The sequence below is a fragment of the Odocoileus virginianus genome, chromosome X (assembly GCF_023699985.2).
Source record: "Odocoileus virginianus isolate 20LAN1187 ecotype Illinois chromosome X, Ovbor_1.2, whole genome shotgun sequence".
In the NCBI taxonomy this organism is placed as follows: Eukaryota; Metazoa; Chordata; class Mammalia; order Artiodactyla; family Cervidae; genus Odocoileus; species Odocoileus virginianus.
The window spans coordinates 51,895,764-51,914,938 of record NC_069708.1 but is presented as its reverse complement, the minus strand read 5'-3'; the positions used below and the strand labels follow the sequence as shown (position 1 = coordinate 51,914,938).

Genomic DNA, 19,175 nt, shown 5'->3' with positions numbered 1-19,175 from the left:
TATAGAACTTCCCCAAGTGGGGATTAAACCTGTGCCAACTGCAGTGGAAGTGCAGTGTCTTAACCTCTGGACCACTGGGGAAATCCCTAGAATATTCTTTCAGTAGAATCTTGTTATTTTTAATTTTTTTAAATTTTTAATTGAAGGATAATAAAATATTGTGTTGATTTCTGCCATACATCAACATGGATCGTAGATATACATATGTCCCCTCCCTCTTGAGCCTTCTTCTCACCTCCCACTCCATTCCACCCCTCTGGGTTGTCATAGTGCCCCAGTTTGAGAGTAGAATCTTTGATGGTAAACTCTGTCTTTGTCTAAAAATGTCTTTACTATGCCCGTGTTCCTAAAAATTGGTTCTGCCTAATCAGGAAAAGAATTTGAAAAAGAACAGATACATTTATATGTAGGAAAAAAAGAAATTTGGTTCTGCTGTGTGTAGAACACTAGGGTGACAGTTAAATTCTCTCAGGACATTGACAGTATTATTCCACTGGCACCTCCTTTCCATTGTTGTTGAATCAGTCTAACTGTAATACGTTGTTTCTTTTCTCTTGGAATACTTTTTAACAGCAGCTTTGTGAGATATAACTTATATACCACAGTCCACTCAAAGTAAAATCTGCTGGATTTTAGTATGTTCGTAGATATGTGCAACCATGAGCAGAGTCAATTGTAGACCATTTTCATCACTTCAAAAATCTCATACCCCTTGGGAAACCAACGTATTCATGTGGCTTGCTTTATTGTGACCTTCTTACACTTAAAAAAAAACTCATACATCTTAGCTATCACCCCTATCTTTCTATTTAGAGGTTCTTAAGCAACTCCTGGGGCTTTTGAGGTGGCACTAGTGGTAAAGAACCTGCCTGTCAATGCAGGAGACATAAGAGATGTGGGTTCAATCCCTGGGTTGGGAAGATTCCCTGAAGGCGATATGGCAGCCCACTCCACTATTCTTGCCTGGAGAATCCCCATAGTCAGAGGAGCCTGGCGGGCTACGTCGATGGGGTTGCAAAGAGTTGGACACGACTGAAACGACTTTGCGTGAATGCATGCAAACAACTCCTAATATATTTTGTGTTTTTAGAGATTTGCCTATTATGGACATTTCACATAAATGGAATCATATAGGGTGGTGTCATTTTTGACTGGCTTCTTTTAACTTACTTTACTTTTCACTTGAAAGCATAATGCTTTGCCTATCCTAGGTACCTTATATAAGTGGAATAATCCAGTATTTGTTCTTTTGTGTCTGGCTTCTTTCACTTAACATGTCTTCAAGGTTCATTCATGTTATAGCATATATCAGAACTTTGTTTTTATGACTGAATGATATTCTACTGTATGTATATACCATTATCTGTTGATGAACTTTTGGATTGTTTCTACCTTTTGGTTAACATGAATAATGTTTCAGTGAACATTGGCATCCAAGTGTCTGTTCAGAACAAGTCCCTGCTTAGAATTCTTTTGGATACATACTTAGGAGTTCTTTCAGGCAGGGACTGAGCCTTTTATAACCAAAATATCTAGTATTGTAAACTTCATAAGAACAGGTCTTTTTGTCTGTTTTATCTACTGCTTAATAAATACTTCTTTCATGAATGAATGAATAGGATCTATTCATAAATATTTGTCAAATAATTTCAGTATGCTTGAGTAGTTTTCATGATGCTCACTAAAGAGTTTCTTGCTCAGCATGGCAGGTGAGAAAGGGGCTTCCTTTTTTTCCTTTTTCTTCTCTTTAAAAATATTTATTGAAGTATCCCAGGTGGGACCAGTGGTAAAGAGCCTGCCTGCCAATGCAGGAGACAAAAGAGACGTGGGCTCAATCCCTGGGTTGGGAAGATCTCCTGGAGGATGGCATGGCAACCTACTCCAGTATTTTTGCCTGGAGAATCCCATGGACACAGGAGCCTGGAGGGCTACAGTACATAGGGTCATAAAGAGATGGACATGACTGAAGTGACTTAGCGCACATACATACACCAGATTACTTCTATTATAAGTAATCAGTTCAATAAATTTTTATAAACTGAACACATTTGTATAAGTATCACCCAGAAGAAATAAGGATCCTAGCTATAACAAGCATTAAAAAAAGAGTTACAACTTGGGAGTTCCCTCGTGGTCCACTGGTTAAGACTCCACTGCAGGGTGTGTGGGTTCAATCGTTGATCAAGAATTAGGATCCCATATGTCATTTGGTGCAGCCAAAAAGTAAAAATAAAAAGTCACAACTTGATGGGCGCCTGACTAGCGACTGAGGTGTGGTGGCTAACTGTTTGTCAGCACAGCAGTTGTAAAGTATCAGATGCACATGAATTTTTCCTTTCTAGATGTGATTAAAGGACAGTGTCAGATAGAATACTGGAGCTTAGGGTGACACTCATTTTAAACCCAACATGATAAATAGTGTTGCTAATGGTTCACAGCATTCCCTGTGTTGCTCAGGTGGTAAAGAATCTCTGCAATGCAGAAGGTCTGGGTTCCATCCCTGGATTGGGAAGATCCCCTGGAGAAGGAAATGGCAACCCACTCCAATATTCTTGCCTGGAGAATCCCATGGACAGAGGAGCCTGGTGGGCTACAGTCCATAGGATTGCAAAGAGTCGGACATGACTGAGTGACTAACACTTCAGCTTTCAATGGTTCATATCCTAGGGATGTGAGGCAGTGAATTTTTTTTACGGAAAGTTACTATATTTTGTGTAGAATATGGCAGATTTGGTCATAATATGTATTCTTCCCTTAAATAAAAAAGAAGATCCTATATCTAAATTCACACTTCTTACAAGTATGTTCAGTCTTTATCAACTCATTTCTAAGTAGAGGAGTGGCAATATGGAATTCTGTACTTTAAAGTTTAGAGTCATAACTACCAAAATATAACTTTGTTTAAAAATAATCTTGGGTTTTGCTACTTCTCTAGTCCCATTTAATAATTTGTTATTGTTGTTCAATCACTAAGTCGTGTCTGACTCTTTGTGATCCCAATGACTACAATGTGCAAGGCTTCCCTGTCCTTCACTATCTCCCAGAGTTTGCTCAAACTCATGTCCATTGAGTCAGTGATGCTATCCAATCATCTCATCCTCTGTCACCCCTTTAATAATTTACTTTTTCAATTTCCTATATTCTAAAGCAGGTATTGGCAAATTCTTTCTTAAAGGGCCAAGTAGTAAATATTTAGGTTTGATCATCATACTGTCTTTGTCACAAGTACTCACTCTGCTGGTGCAGTGCAAACTCAGCTACAAACAAACAAATGGCTGTGTTTCACTAAAACTATTCACGGTGACGAGCAGTGGGCTGAATTTGATCCACAGGTTGTTGTTTACCCATCCCTGCAATAGAATATTGTTTTCTTGTCTGATAAACAGATATTCTTAATTTCATGAACTCTGATTTATTGGGGGTTTTCCTTTTATGTTTTATTTTATGGTTATCATTTTTTTAAAGGAAAAAATGAACTGCTACTCTCTGGTCATGAAGATACTCTCCTCTGTTTTCTTCTAGAACAAATAACAGCAAATTTCCTATAAAGAAAAGGAAGTAAATATTTTAGGCTTTGCAGGCCACTCAGTTTGTGTCACAACTGCTCAACTCTGCTGTTGTAGCAGGAAAACAACCATGGCCAATACATAAATGAGTTAGTGCAGTTGTGTTCCAGTAAAACTTGATTTGAAAATAAGTGAACTATAGTTTGCTGACCTCTTATCTAGAATAAAACTTCAACAAGTGGTCACTCAAAAAGATGTGGTATAAAGAACCAATCCTTGAGTACTTCAAGTTCAAATTTATTGAGTATGTGCTGTTTTGCCAGACTGAAGGCTCAATGGCTAATTAAATTCTGGTATATTCACTAGAATATTAAGATCATTGAAAATGATCATTTTGAAGACCAAGTAACATGGGAAAATACTTTTAAGTGGGAAATCAGGATAAAATTTTAAGTTTGTATCTTAATAGCTGTGGACTACTAGAAGGAATTGGCAGTCCACTCCAGTATTCTTGCCTGGAGAATCCCATGGACAGAGGAGCCTGGCAGGCTACAGTCCAGCGGGTCACAGAGTCAGACATGACTAAGGCGACTTAGCATGTACACATGCACTAGAAGGAATACATGAATTTTTGTTAGGCAGAAGAATCTGTTTCTGGTTTTCAAGTTGTCTGCATTGTTGTATTCCAAAAATAACTTTAAAAATAGAGTGAGTGAGTAAGTGAAAGTCGCTCAGTCATGTCCAGCTCTTTGTGACCCCATGAACTATACAGTCAATGGAATTCTCCAGGCCAGAATACTGGAGTGGGTAGCCTTTCCCTTCTCCATGGGATCTTCCCAACCCAGGGTTCAAACCCAGGTCTCCCGCCTTGTAGGTGGATTCTTTACCAGCTGAGCCACTAGGGAAACCCCAAAATAGCATAAAGACATGCTGATTAAAACTATTGTTCAATCAAGTCCTGAAGCCTTTTTTCTTAATCAGTGTAGATTGACATTTAAGGAAAATGCATTGTTGCTCTCTTCAAGATATATTGTCATTTTTTCTTTTAATTTTTATATTTTGACAGTGCCCTTATGTCTGCCATTTGTTATATTTACTTACCAAAAAAGAGAATGGTGAGTATTTTCATTCCAATTGTATTACATTCACTCTCTGGAATTAGCATTTGTATTGGCCTTTAAAAAGTTTTAATTATTAACATTAGTTCTATGGCAAGGTTTCGTGGGAATTGTTTTTTAGTACTTTTACCTAAGAGCATCTGCTTAATGGCTTAACTGAGCAGGGTAATTATATTCTTAATGTGTTGTTAAGGAGAAGCTACATGGACAATGTTTCTTTTTATTCTAAACCACAAACTTAGTACTTCTTTTCTTTGCCTTCACTAGTCAAACCATTTCGTGTGAGAAAACTGCTTGATCTTCAGGCCAAAATGGTGAGTACTGAGAAGACCTAAAACTGGCTAGTGTACTCTGTGCTAGGTATGGAGCTAGGCTTTGGGGATGTAAAACTGAATGCATCATTATCTTCAAGAAACTTATTGCCTGGGAAGCTGAGTCAACAAAATAAAAATCAGAGTTAGACTGGGGTCAAGGGAGGAGTGATGATAGTAAGTAGAATTTAACTAGGCCAGGAAGGAAAAGAAGGGCACTCATGGCAGGGAACAGCATGAGCAAAAGCTGGGTAGATATCAAATAGCAGCAACTGTTTATGGAATTGGGTTGGTATGGCTGGAAATTAAGTGTTAGGGAGTAATAAAAAATGACTATTTTATTAAAGTGACTAGCTTATTTATTCTGTGGCTGTGATCTAGGAAAGCATTCTTCTCTGGATGCTTAAACTTCAGTATATTTCCTGACTATTATCTCTTGTCCTTACAGCCCTCTTGCCTTATTTCCACTATACCTGCCAGGTAACAGAAGCTTTGGGTATAAAACCGTAGGAAGTTGTGGTGCCTATGCCTAATTATCGAAGCCTGCATGACCTATATAGAGGCATTCAGTTTTCATGAAAAACACAAATACATGTGCACATTTGTGCTTCTCCAGTATGAGGTTTCCTGTTGGTATTTACAATTCAGTGATTGTTTTTGTTTTATTAGGGGCTCCCCTGGTAGGTCACATGGTAAAGAATCTACCTGCAATGCAGACCTGGGTTTGATCCCTGGGTTGGGAAGATCCCCCAGAGAAGGAAATCCCATGGACAGAGGAGCCTGGTGGGCTATAGTCCGTGGGTTCACAAAGAGTCAGACAAGACTGGGCAACTACCACTTTCACTTTCTTGTTTTATAGCTTCCTGTTTCAGTTCTTTGAGCGCATGCAGTATTTTCTGGTAGCTCTCTGAGGATAGTAATAATAATGATTTTGTCTAAATTTAATTTTATTTTATATTAATCAGTCAGAGAAGAGAGAAAATATAGGGAAGAAGTAAAATATGGGAAAAGATCATAAAAGAGAACATGTCAAGTCGGCGATGGTTGCTTTATGATAATTGATTTAAATGTTTGAGTTTCTATTCCTAGATTCTGTATAGCATCTTCCTATAGCTATATCACATAATAAAATTAGGATCTGAATATACGTTTAATCTTTTTATTTTATTGTTACTTTTTTTTTTCTTATTGGCCACAGAATTGAAAACTCTTATTTTATTTCAGGGAATGCAGCCTCATCTCCAGGCTTTGTTGTCACTGTATAAATTCTTTGTTCCTACTTTGATTTCTGTATCTTTGCCTATGAGAAAGAAGGTAAGGGATTAAGGAGTGATAAGTCATATTTGGATAGAAATATGTTATTTTGAGTAAGTTAATTTATAGATTTTGACTAAAATGTTTATAGCATACTGTTTAAGATCTAATATTGTAGTGTTGCTTCTGAGAAGTTTTTTAGGGTTTAACACTTCATTTTGATTCTATTCAATGTTCTTAATAGATTCCTGATTAGGAAAAAAACACTTTAAATGGACCTGCATGGGTGCAAAATATTTCATAATTAGTTTACTTTCAGTTAACGAAGAGTTTTAGATTTTATGCTGTTCCAACTTATGGATACCTCCTCTCATATACTTTATATTCAAATTTACAGATCTATTTTAAGAATTCAGAGAATCTGTGGAAGACCGCTCTACTTGCTCTGAGGTCAAGGAATCAAGGATTTCCTTCAGAACCTCTAAAGTTGATGTTAGCTAATGTCCATCCTATAAAAAGAGTAAGTATTTAAAACCCCAAATAACTTCCACAGCCTTCTTTATTGTTAAATTCAAATCATAAGGTTTCAGATGTTGGAAGAGATTATAGATGTCTGAGTATATTTTAATTACTTTAATTAGGATTCTATGCAAACCACATTCAGACTCTATTCATTAGATCACCTTAATAAGTGCTTTTACATTTATAGTTTGTAATCTGTTTGATCCACTGATTGTTTCATTATCTTTCTTTTTTAGAATTGGAATTCTCACTCAATTATACCAGTGCTAAATTCCTGTAACTACAGTAAAGAAAGTAGAAAAAAAAGGATGAATCTTTCCGATTACTTCAGTAGCAATGGATCATTTCCACTGGAACAGCTTAAAAGCTTCCCTCAACTCTTACAGAACATTCATTGCTTAGAGGTATATAACTGGGCCACATGCTTATTTGCATAATCCATTTGATCTTCATGGCCTTTATTTTTGTTGTATATTTCTTATCTGATGATTTCCTTGTTGCTCTGATCTCCTTTTTATATTCTTACAGTTGACTGATTTTTCTGTCTTTGCAGCTGCCTTCTCAGATGGGCGCAGTGCTGAACAGCTCTCTGCTACTTCACTATATTAACTGTGTCAGAGATGAGTCAGTCTTACTGAGGCTCTATCACTGGTTGAGTCAAACATTACAAGAAGGTAAAAATTGATGCTTTTAAAGTATTAGGTGAATGAAGAAGGAGCAAGATGGTTTAGGAATAGGTTTCTTTTAAAAGAGTGATGATGTCTAGACAGGAGGAGCCTTCATAAGCTATAATAATTTTTCTGATAATCATATATTCAGAGCCTGAATGCTGCCATTGTTCTAATTTCAAGGGAAAGTAAGAAAGGAGATATGTTGTTAAGGAAACACTACTGCATCGTCACCAGAACTCACTGGGTGCCTCCACTTTGATGACTGTCACAGTCCAAGGCCTCTCTATCTTTTGTATGTTCAGAAACTTGCTGTTAAGCCTGCAGAATCACCAGATTAATACTAACCAAACTCTGAGACTATTGTGTAAGCCAGAATGTCAACTTATTATTTCATGATAGAAGTAATTCCTTCTGGTGACCAAAATGTTCATGTTTGCTGACTAGAATAGCTCTTCTCTGCTATCAGTATATGTGGGAGCCACATTAGTCATCAGAAGGTTTCTTAATTATTGAACTGAAGGAAAGGGAAGTGAGAGAGTTTTTCATCCAGGCCATAGTAAAACCCAATCATTTCATTTCCTCTGAGGGGGTCAATCTCTCTAAAAATAGTATTGTGTTCACCAGATTATTTCTTTCCTGGATAAGCAAATCCTGACTCTTCGAGTGTTTAAGGTCAGTTTTAGTCAGTTCCAGGGTAACTCTCTTTTTCCTACTAAAAGTCTTTCTTTACATAGGGTATGATACAGTTAAATTTCCACTCACTAAAGTTCTACCACTCTTAGATTACCCCCAGTTCACCCTAATTTAAATTTAGGCATTCTCAAGCTTTTAATTCATACACTTACTTTCTTTTGGATTACTGTGTGGCATAAAGCTAATCATATTCATTATATATGACTTTTACCACTTTATTTTTTTTACTATAAGTTTTCCCTGTATTACCAAGTTGTTGAGGAACATTGCACTGTCACCTCCATGTATATGTTACAGTCTCCAGTGTGAGCTGGCTGGGATGTATGAGATTGATAGCTTGTTTATATTTATCATTTGTCACTTTAGAGTTGTGGTGATGTTTTGTGTAGCTTTTATTGTTGTGCAACCAGAGCCTTATGCTTAATATTTCTGTTCCAGAGTGTATTTGGTACAAGGTGAATAATTATGATCATGGAAAAGAATTTGCCAACTTCCTGGACACTATCCTCAGGGCAGAATGCTTCTTACAAGTAAGGTTCTGCTTGTTTCCTACGCATTTCACCACCACTTTTTTTTTTTTTTTTAGCTTTTTATTTTGTATTGGGGTATAGCCAATTAACAATGTTGTGATAGTTTCAGGTGAACAGCAAAGGGACTCAGCCATACATACATACATGTATCCATTCTCCCCTAAACTCCCTTTCCGTCCAGGCTGCCACATAACATTGAGCAGAGTTCCATGACTTCATCACTTCTTAATTTATTTAGATATTCATTGAAAACGCTTTCATTGGTGCTTGACATCTTTTGTAAACAATATTTGCTCAATTCAAAATTCATCATGAGTGCATGCTAAGCTGCTTCGGTTGTGTCCAACTCTTTGAGACCCCATGGACTGTAGCCTGCCAGGTTCCTCTGTCCATGGGATTTCCCAGGCAAGAATACTGGAGTGGGTTGCCATGCCCTCCTCCAGGGGATCTTCCTGACCCAAGGGTCAAACCTGTGTCTCGTGCATCTCCTGCATTGGCCAGCGAGTTCTTTACCGCTAGTACCACCTGGGAATCCCAAAATTCGCTATAGATAGAGCCAATTGAACTGATGTTTATCTTTGTACTGTTGACTGTGAAGATAGAACTTGTTAAGTTATCCAAATAAGAGAAAAAGATCTATAGAATTCCCTGACTGTCCAGTGGCTAGGATGCTGTGCTGTCACTGCTGAACACCTAGTTTCAATCCATGGTCAGGGAACTAAAATCCCACAAGCCTCATGGCATGTGTCACCCCTGACACACACACAAAAACAGAGAAAGAGGTTTAAGGGAACAAACTGAAGATATAACTGAATGCATTAAATTAATTGAATTGGCCAGTAAGAAAAGTCTCACAAGGTCACTGTTGTTCAGTTGCTAAGTTGTGTCCGAACTATTTGCGACCCCATGGACTGCAGCACACCAGGCTTCTCTGTCCTTCACTATCTCCTGGAGTTTGCTCAAACTCCTGTCCATTGAGTCAGTGATGCCATCCAATCATTTCATCTTCTGTTGCCCCCTTCTCTTGCCCTCAAACTTTCCCAGCATCAAGGTCTTTTCTAATGAGTTGGCTCTTTGCATCAGGTGGTCAAAGTATTGGACCTTCAGCATCAGTCCTTCCAATGAGTATTCAGGATTGATTTCCTTTAGGATTGACTGGTTTGATCTCCTTGAAGTTCATGGGACTCTCAAGAGTCTACTCCAGCACCACATTTGAAAGCATCAATTCTTCCACAGTCAGCCTTATTTACAGTCCAGCTCTCACATCCATACATGACTACTGGAAAAACTATAGCTTTGATTATACCAACTTTTGTTGGCAAAGTGATGTCTCTGATTTTTAATGTGTTGTCTACGTTTGTCATAGCTTTTCTTCCAAGGAGCAAGTGTCTTTTAATTTCATGGCTGCAGTCACCATCCACAGTGGTTTTGGAGCCCAAGAAAATAAAATTTGTGACTGTTTCCACTTTTTCCCCATCTATTTGCTATGAAGTGATGGGACTGGATGCCAAAATCTTAAGTTTTTTGAATGTTGAGTTTTAAGCCAGCTTTTTCACTCTCCCCTTTCTCCATCTGTTTAGTTGAAGGCTGTTTAGTTCCTCTTCACTTTCTGCTATTAGGGTGGTATCATATAGATATCTGAAGTTCCTGATATTTCTCCTGGCAATCTTGATTCCAGCTTGCGATTCCTCCAGCACAGCATTTCACATGATGTACTCTGCAAGTAAGTTAAATAAGCAGGGTGTTGATAAACAACTTTGACAAAATCCTTTCCCAATTCTGAACCAGTCCAATGTTCCATGTCTGGTTCTAACTGTTGCTTCTTGACCTGCATACAGGTTTCTCAGGAGACAGGTAGGATGGTCTGATAGTCCCATCTCTTTAAGAATTTCCCACAGTTTGTTGTGATCCACACAATGAAAGGTTTAGTGTAGTCAATGAAGCAGAAGTAGATGTTTTTCTGGAATTCCCTTGCTTTCTCTTTGAACCAACAGATGTTGGCAATTTGATCTCTGGTTCCTCTGCCTTTTCTAAATCCAGCTTGTACATCTGAAAATTTTTGGTTTACATACTGCTGAAGCCTAGCTGGAAGGATTTTGAGCATTACCTTGCTAGTGTGTGAAATGAGTGCAATTGTGTGGTAGTTTGAACATTCTTTGGAATTGCCCTTTTTTGGGATTGAAATGAAAAGTGACCTTTCTGTGTCCACCGCTAAGTTTCCCAATTTGCTAACATATTGAATGCAGCACTTTAACAGCATCATCTTTCAGGATTTTTAAATAGCTCAGTTGGAATTCCATTACCTCCACTAGCTTTGTTTGTAGTAATGCTTCCTAAGGTCTGTTTGACTTCACACTCTAGAATGTCTGGTTCTAAGTGAGTGACCACACCATCATGGTTATCTGGGTTATTAAGGCCTTTTTGTACAGTTCTGTATATTCTTGCCACTTCTTCTTAATCTCTTTTGCTTCTGTTAGGTCCTTGCTGTTTCTGTCCTTTATTGTACCTATCCTTGCATGAAATGTTCCCTTGGTATCTCTAATTATATTGAAGAGATCTCTAATCTTTCCCATTCTATTGTTTTCCTGTTTCTTTGCATTATTCACTTAAGAAGGCTTTCTTATCTCTCCTTGTTATTCTCTGGAACTCTGCATTCAGTTGGGTATATCTTTCTGTTTCTCCTTTGCCTTTCACTTCTTTTCTCAAGCTATTTATAAGGCCTCCTCAGACAACTACTTTGACTTCTTGCTTTTCTTTTTCTTTGGAATGGTTTTGGTCACCGCCTCCTGTACAGTGTACAAACCTCCATCCACAGTTGTTCAGGCACTCTTATCGGATCTCATCCCTTGAATCTATGTGTCACTTCCACTGTATAATCATAAGGGATTTGATTCAGGTCATACCCGAATAGCTTAGTGATTTTCCCTATGTTCTTCAATTTATGCCTAAATTTTGCCATGAGGAGCTCATGATCTGGGGCACAGTCAGCTCCAGATCTTGTTTCTGCTAACTGTATGGAACTTCTTCAACTGTAAAGAATATAATCAGTCTGATTTCAGTATTGACCATCTGGTGATGTCCATATGTAGAGTTGTCTCTTGTGTTGTTAGAAGAGATTGTTTGCTATGACTAACGTGTTGTCTTGACAAAACTTTGTTAACCTTTGACCTACTTCATTTTGTACTCCAAGGCCAAACTTGCGTGATACTCCAGGTAGCTCTTGACTTCCTACTTTTGCATTCCAGTTCTCTAAGATGAAAAGGACATCTTTTTTAGTGTTAGTTCTAGAAGGTCTTGTAAGTCATCATAGAACCGTTCAGCTTCAGCTTCTTCAGCATCAGTGGTTGGGGCATAGACTTGGATTACTGTGATATTGAATCGTTTGCCTTGGAAATGAACCGAGATCATTCTGTTGTTTTTGAGACTGCACCCAAGTACTGCATTTTGGATGCTTTTGTTGAGTATGAGGGCTACTCCATTTCTTCTAAGGGATTCTTGCCCACAGTAGATATAATGGTCATCTGAACTAAATTTGCCCATTTCCATCCATTTTAGTTCACTGATTCCTAAGATGTTGATGTTTACTCTTGCCATCTCCTGCTTGACCACGTCCAGTTTACCTTGATTCATGGAACTCACATTCCAGGTTTCTATGCAACATTGTTCTTTACAGCATCAGACTTGACTTTCACTACCAGGCACATCTACAACTGGGTGTCATTTGCACTTTGGCCAAAGCCTCTTCATTCTTTCTGGAGCTATTTCTCTGCTCTTGTTCAGTAGCATATTGGACACATACTGACCTGGGGGGCTCATCTTCTGGTGTCCTATCTTTTTGCCTTTTCATACTATACATGGGTTCTCAAGGCAAGAATACTGAGTGGTTTGCCATTCCCTTCTCCAGTGAACCATGTTTTGTCAGAACTCTCCACCCCATGACCCATCTGTTTTGGGTGGCCCTACATGGCACGGCTCATAGCTTCATTGAGTCATGCAGCCCATTTGCCATGACAAGGCTGTGATCCATGTGATCATTTTAATTAGCTTTCTGTGGTTATGGTTTTCATTTTGAAGGCTGTGGGATTGTAGTTGCTTCTTCTGTCTGCCCTCTGATGGGTGAGAATAAGAGATTTGTGCAAGCTTCCTGATAGGAGGGACTGGCTGTGGGGAAAACTGGGTCTTGCTCTGGTGGGCAGGACCATGCTCAGTAAATCTAATCCAATTTTCTGCTGATGGGTAGGGCTCTGTTTCCTCCCTGTTAGTCACAGCAGTGACCCTATGTTCTTATAATCAAAGCATTTTTTTGATTGCTGAATATGTTAAGCCAGCTAATTATTTGACCTGGGTAACCCTGAGTTGTACTATTAAGCTGCTACTCAGGTATCAGCACCATCAAGAAGCCTTAGTCAGTCTGAATTAGATGTTTTTTTCTTTGTGCTCCCTTGGCTCTTGTGTGTTTTCCTGTATCGTGGTATCTTGAAGCATCTGTTTTTCCACACATTATGGGCTCCAGACAGGTGGGAACCCTGTCTAACTTTTCTTCATGTATAGGTGTTCAACTTGGTACCTGGTGCAAAAGAGATTGTCAATAAATGTTTGTTGAATAAATCTTAAGGATTTTATATGAAACCATTGAATTAATAAGTTGGATATGGATAATGGTGGTGAGAATAAAAGAATTAATTTAGGTTGACTTTTTAGATTTTCTTCTTGGAAAGATGATGATGAGAGTATAAGAAAAGCAGGCTAAGAAGGAAAGATATATTTGCTTTAAAAGATGCCTGTGAGGTATCTAAGAGGTTCAGTAGGCAGTTAGATAATAAGTCTAGGGATCAGAATGAGATTTGGGCTGCAAATGCAGACTTCTCATGATATAGGTGATAGTTTTAGCTGTATTATAGATGTGATTGTTCAGAGAATTCATGTCTGAAAAGAAGGTGCAGAATAGAGTCTTGGTGCATGCCACTATTTAAGACTCAGGATGACAGAATTAAAAGGGAAAGCCCTGGATCCTCACTCACTTGTGAAAACACAAGCAGCTAGAAACTCAACCCTCCCCAGATGGTGTTGCCCAGAGTTCAGGTTTGGTCTGTGGCTCCTATTGAAATTCCAGACTTACTGTGCAACTTTATGGACTATTCAAGTGTCTGTATGTACTCCAAAATAATAGTTTCATTTATCTTGAAAATATTTCATAACTTGATTTCTTACCTTTTTAGTTGGTGAAGTTTTATGGTATTTGAAAACTATGTTGATAAAGATGTTAAAGTATTCAAATATTAATCATCTGGTTCTTTTTAGGAGAAAGTCTGATACCTAACCCAAGGCTTTTAATTATATTTATGACAAAAAAATAAGAGTAGAACAACTATTGCACAATGTAAATTGGTTGTTTTGAGTGTAGTTATGACTGAAGAGCTCCACGTAAGGTTTTACCATCAACTTGTGTTATAGGAGGGGTTTTATTCCTGTGAAGCATTCCTGTATAAGAGCCTTCCTCTCTGGGATGGCATCTGTTGTCGATCACAGTTCCTTCAACTTGTGAGCTGGATTCCTTTTAGTAGCTTCTCTGGTATGTATCATGAAAATTTGGAGCCATTTAATTCAGTGTAATGTTAATTAAAAGAATTGAATGATGTTTTTCTTTTCTGATTTTTAGAGGTGAAGCCACTTCTTTTTGACCACCTTTCTCGGCTTTTCTTTACATCATCTATTTTTTTCAAGGTAAAAAACATTGTCTTAGTCTATGGCTGGTGGTACACAATTTCAAACCCACATTACAACAGTAGTTTTTTAATAGGATTCACTTGAACCTGGACTTGAGGTGCTACGTCACTCAAATCAAAGTTAATGTATAGAATTTTCTGTTTTTAAGGTTTTGTCACATATAATTTTCCTGAACTGTTTCCACTTGTGGCAGATAATGAAGTGAATGAACAGGTGGCAAATCAGTATTAAAAACAAACTAGGAAATAACTTAAGCATACTTTGATATGTTGTGGTTGATAGTTTTGTAGATATACTTTTTCATTTCTCAGATATATATTGAGCACACACTATGTGTTATAATAGTCATTTTCTGTTAATAAAATTGTTCTAACCTTATATAATAAAATTAAAACGTGTTACTATTTTGGAGTGTTCTCCAAAAAAAAAAAGGCTGTGGTTTACAGGAGTTCTATCTGAGTTTGAGAGCCACTTTCTTACAGAATGGTTATTCCTATTCTAAAAGAGTGACAATATAAGTAATGTTCCTTTGTAGTTTTTTTCACCTTAAATCATTTATTGTTGGCCACATTTACAGAAAAAATATATTGTCCTGATTAGTGTTTATCCTAATCAAATGGTACTTTATTAATTACCTATCCCAAACTTCTAATTCAGTTATTCTTTTTTTTTTTAAATGTTTACTTTTGTTCATTTGGCTGTGCTGGGTCTTAGTTATGGCACGCAGGATTTTTAGTTGCAGCGTGTGAACTCTTAATTGTGTCATGTGAGATCTAATTCCCTGACCAGGGAATGAACCTGGGCCCCCTGCATTGGGAGTGGAGAGTCTTAACCACTGGACTACCAGGGAAGTCCCTCAGTTATTCTTTATTTCTTCTCTTACTTTACCAATCTAGAGTGCTGTTTATCTGTAAATATTAGATTAAACCATCTGAATAGATTTAACCTGATAGATCAAAGCTGTTTGACAATTGGCAGTTTCATATGTTCCAGCCTAACAAGGATACATTTATACACACATGTATATATTCATATTTGAGGGTAGGAGGTGGAGAGAGGAAGGGAAACAGACAGTGGGCCAAAGACAGAAATCAAGGGAATACTTACTACTTAATTCTCACTGAAAAAGAGAGTCTATAAAGGAACATTTTCAAGAAGTATGAAAAGAACCAGGAGAATAGTAGTTCCAAACAGAGAGACATAGGCTATCAAGAAGGAGTGAAGGGATAATGTTGTCATATATCCCAAGAGGGTCCAGAAAGATATAGACCAAAAAAGTTTCCTTTGGAATTGATAATACAGAGGTCTTGGCTACTTTTGTGAACAGGTTCAGTGGAGTGTGGGGTAAAAACCAAATTGTGGAGCTTGAGGAGTCAATGAGAAATGAAGACAAGACAATGAGTATTGACTGTGTTTCCAAAAGTTTGGCTAAGGGAGGGATAGAGAAAGAGAGCTACAGTGGGACTTTGAATCAAGGGAAGGTTGTAACTTTTTTTGTCCCTAGAGTGAGAAAAACCTGGACATGTTTATAGATAGGATAGAAGGAGCCAGATAAGAAGAAAGAGAGGTTGAAAATGGGGGAAAGATTGGGGATAATTGACAGTGCAGGGTTTCAGAAAAAGCATGATAGTATTGGTTTAAGACTAGGTAGAGTGATTTGCCTGAATGGTGGTAAGGGGTTGGGAGGTACTACTCTTTTTCTAAGATTGGGGACAAGGATGTAGAGATAGGTGGACAGTTTGAACAAAAAACAAGAAATTGAAATACTTTCCTAAAAATGTTAAATTTCTCAAAATAAGAAGTGCATTGTAGAGGACAGAATTGAGTAGGGAGCTTCAAGAGGGTGTTATGTGAAGAGGACAGCCATTAAAAAAAATGGGGGAGAGAGACAGCTGATTGAAGAGAAGTATAGTTAAAGGATCACTGGGCTTCATTAAGGGCCCAGATGAAGTTGGAGACCATAACTTAGGAGTGGTGTAGAGCTGTGCTTCTCAATCTTTTTTTTAAACCCATACCCCTTCTCATAAAGATAAAAACCTCATGCCTTCCATTAATATGAAGGCTGGATGGGATAGAGTAGGTAAGTGGAGATTTTCTGAATATGACATAGTAATATTGAATATCTTTGCAAATGTTAAATTAGCACCAAAATAGAAGATTATTTTAGGTGATTCCAAGTTTGATTTCAGCTCAAACATGTTTATAATCTGAATGTGAGGTGTGTCAGTTTCTAAAAAAAATTAATTGAACTCTTCAATGAAGTAGCAGTGAGCACTGTATCACTACAGATATTCAAATAGTATCTAGACCATTAATTATTAAGGATGTTTGAGAAAGATTTCCTGTATTAGGTTTTGGGATGGTGTGGATTGCTTTCAAATTTTTAGATATGACAATTTATCCTTATAAGTGTTCCAGTCACACTTGTTTCAAGACTATATTGTTTATATGTGAATAAGTTCCTGGGATATCAAGGCAAAGCCTAAGAAAGGAAAAACTATAGAATTGTTTTCCACAGTCACAGAAGATAAATTTTATGACCAACAATAAATTGCAGTTGTAGACCCAAGGTGAAAAGAGTAGGAAACACATATCTGAAGCAACTTAAGAGGATCTCTGAGGGGAGATAATAAGGGGTGGGTGATGCCATATTTGATGATGTAATATATTATGAATGAATATAATTTAGAAAAACAAGAGTCTATTCCTCGCTGATAAGCTGGGGGCCAGCTTGTAGAGAAAATGGCAAAATAAACTTGTACTTGCATTAATCTGTCTCTTGGGAGACCAGTCTGATTGGAGCAGCAGCTACAGGGTTCTGAATTGGATATGATTGTCTCCATAGTCCTTTCTATCTCTAAGCCTCTGGTTTAGTCTGTTAGTTCTCAACACTATGGTGTAACTGAATGATTTTTTGTTTTGCCTCTGCAGTGTAGTGTTCTTCAGTGTCTGAAAGAACTACTGCAGAATTGGCTGCTGTGGCTTTCTGTGGACATCCATGTGAAATCTGTGAGGAACAGTCCTCTGTGAGTTATCTTATAACCCTCCACAAGAGTTGATCTGTGCAAAACTGCATATGGAGTTTAACGGTGTGACGTGAAACCTTATTGCTCTATGTAAATACTGAATCGTACTTTTCTAAGGTTTTTTCTTCTACTTTTCACCCTTCCCCACAATCCTGTGAGAAAGATTAATTTTTCAAGTTTTATTATATAAATCAGAAAGCAACCCCTAAGCCTCTAACGTTAGAACTTGCAACTTTGGCTTTCATTCAGTTTGTATTCTTGCTTATATGTGAAGTCAATTTTGATGATGGCTAGGAAAATCTGTAATTTTGCTGTACAGAATTTTTTTTTGTTTCCCTGATATATTTTGCTTGTATACATTAATAATTTTTTTTCCTCTATGATTTTCTTTTTTTTTCATTTATTTTTATTAGTTGGAGGCTAATTACCTTACATCATTGCAGTGGTTTTTGTCATACATTGAAATGAATTAGCCATGGATTTACATGTATTCCCCATCCCGGTCCCCCCTCCCACCTCCCTCTAATTTCACTTTGTAGTTTAAAAAGAGCCCTGAATTTCCATTATGTTCATTATTGTTAAATATAAAACCTCAAAGTGAAAGTCAAAGACTTAACTGAATTTCAAGGAACTGCCTAAACCAGGTTGCTTTGATTCTTTCTACCTAGAGTCTTGGGTTCTCCTATATTCTTTTTTAACATTAATTTTTTTAAACTTTATATTAATGAAAATTCCAAACAAATTCAAAAGTAGAGAAAATAGTACAGTTATTACCCTTATGTACACATCATCCAGCTTCAACAGTTACCAACTCATGGTTAACTTTTTCTCATCTTTAGCACCCTTCATGTCTCTCCTCCTTTGTACTAGATATTTTTTAAGCAAAACCCAGACATCATTTCAGCAGTTGAAAAATGATATCAGTATAACATATAAAAATTAATAGTTCATAATATGTTCAAATATCTAATCAGTGTTCAAATTCCCTATATTATCAGTCACATTCTTACTTTATAACATAAGGATCCCTTAGCTTCAATAGCAAATACTTGGTTGTTAGTTTGGTAAGATTAGTCTAGATCTATTTTTCTCTATGTTCTTTTCCCTATAGTTATCTCCAACTTTGTTATGAGAATGGAGAAAACAAGATTCTTGGAAGTTACCTGGAAAATTCTTATTACTTCATATTTATTATTATAGTGCTTCCATATATCATGTATGTCTGATCACTTTTAGAAGGAAATGGAGCATTAGTCAGTAGTGAAAGTATCTTGTAAAGCAGTGCTTCTCAAAATGTGGTTCCTGGACCCACAACATTAGCATAACCTGGGAACTTGTTGCTATTTAGTCGCCCAGTTGTGTCCGACTTTTTGTGACCCCATGGACTGCAGCACTCCAGGCTTCCCTGTCCTTCACCATCTCCCAGAGCTTGCTCAAATTCATGTCCATTGAGTCAGTGATGCCATCCAACCATCTCATCCTCTGCCACCTCCTTCTCCTCCTGCCTTTAGTCTTTCCCAGCATCAGGGTCTTTTATAGTGAGTCAGCTCGTCACATCAGGTGGCCAAAGTATTGGAGCTTCAGTTTCGCATCAATTCATCCAATGAATATTCAGGGTTGATTTCCTTTAGGATTGCCTGGTTTGATCTCCTTACTGTCCAAGGGACTGTCAAGAGTCTTCTCCAATACCACAGTTTGAAAGCATCAATTCTTCGGAGCTCAGCCTTTGTTATGGTCCATCTCTCACATCCATACATGACTACTGGAGGTAGAGCCCAGAAATATGTGTTTTAACAAATGCCCCCAGAATTTTGGTA

General features: G+C 37.5%; 1 protein-coding gene and 1 non-coding gene across 2 annotated transcripts in view; one reads left to right on the top strand and one right to left on the bottom strand.

Annotated features, from left to right (window-relative positions):
- The window catches only part of CENPI (centromere protein I), a 72,487-nt gene that overhangs the window by 17,565 nt on the left and 35,747 nt on the right, over positions 1 to 19,175 (top strand). The window contains exons 6-15 of the mRNA XM_070462012.1: positions 4,573 to 4,621; positions 4,892 to 4,938; positions 6,160 to 6,249; positions 6,587 to 6,709; positions 6,948 to 7,115; positions 7,265 to 7,385; positions 8,514 to 8,605; positions 14,060 to 14,177; positions 14,265 to 14,329; positions 17,264 to 17,358. Of these exons, the coding sequence (XP_070318113.1) occupies positions 4,573 to 4,621; positions 4,892 to 4,938; positions 6,160 to 6,249; positions 6,587 to 6,709; positions 6,948 to 7,115; positions 7,265 to 7,385; positions 8,514 to 8,605; positions 14,060 to 14,177; positions 14,265 to 14,329; positions 17,264 to 17,358 (968 nt within the window). The remainder of the gene's footprint in view (positions 1 to 4,572; positions 4,622 to 4,891; positions 4,939 to 6,159; positions 6,250 to 6,586; positions 6,710 to 6,947; positions 7,116 to 7,264; positions 7,386 to 8,513; positions 8,606 to 14,059; positions 14,178 to 14,264; positions 14,330 to 17,263; positions 17,359 to 19,175) is intronic.
- TRNAG-CCC (transfer RNA glycine (anticodon CCC)) lies at positions 15,110 to 15,182 on the bottom strand. The gene has a single exon. It is a non-coding gene; the product is annotated as a tRNA-Gly (tRNA).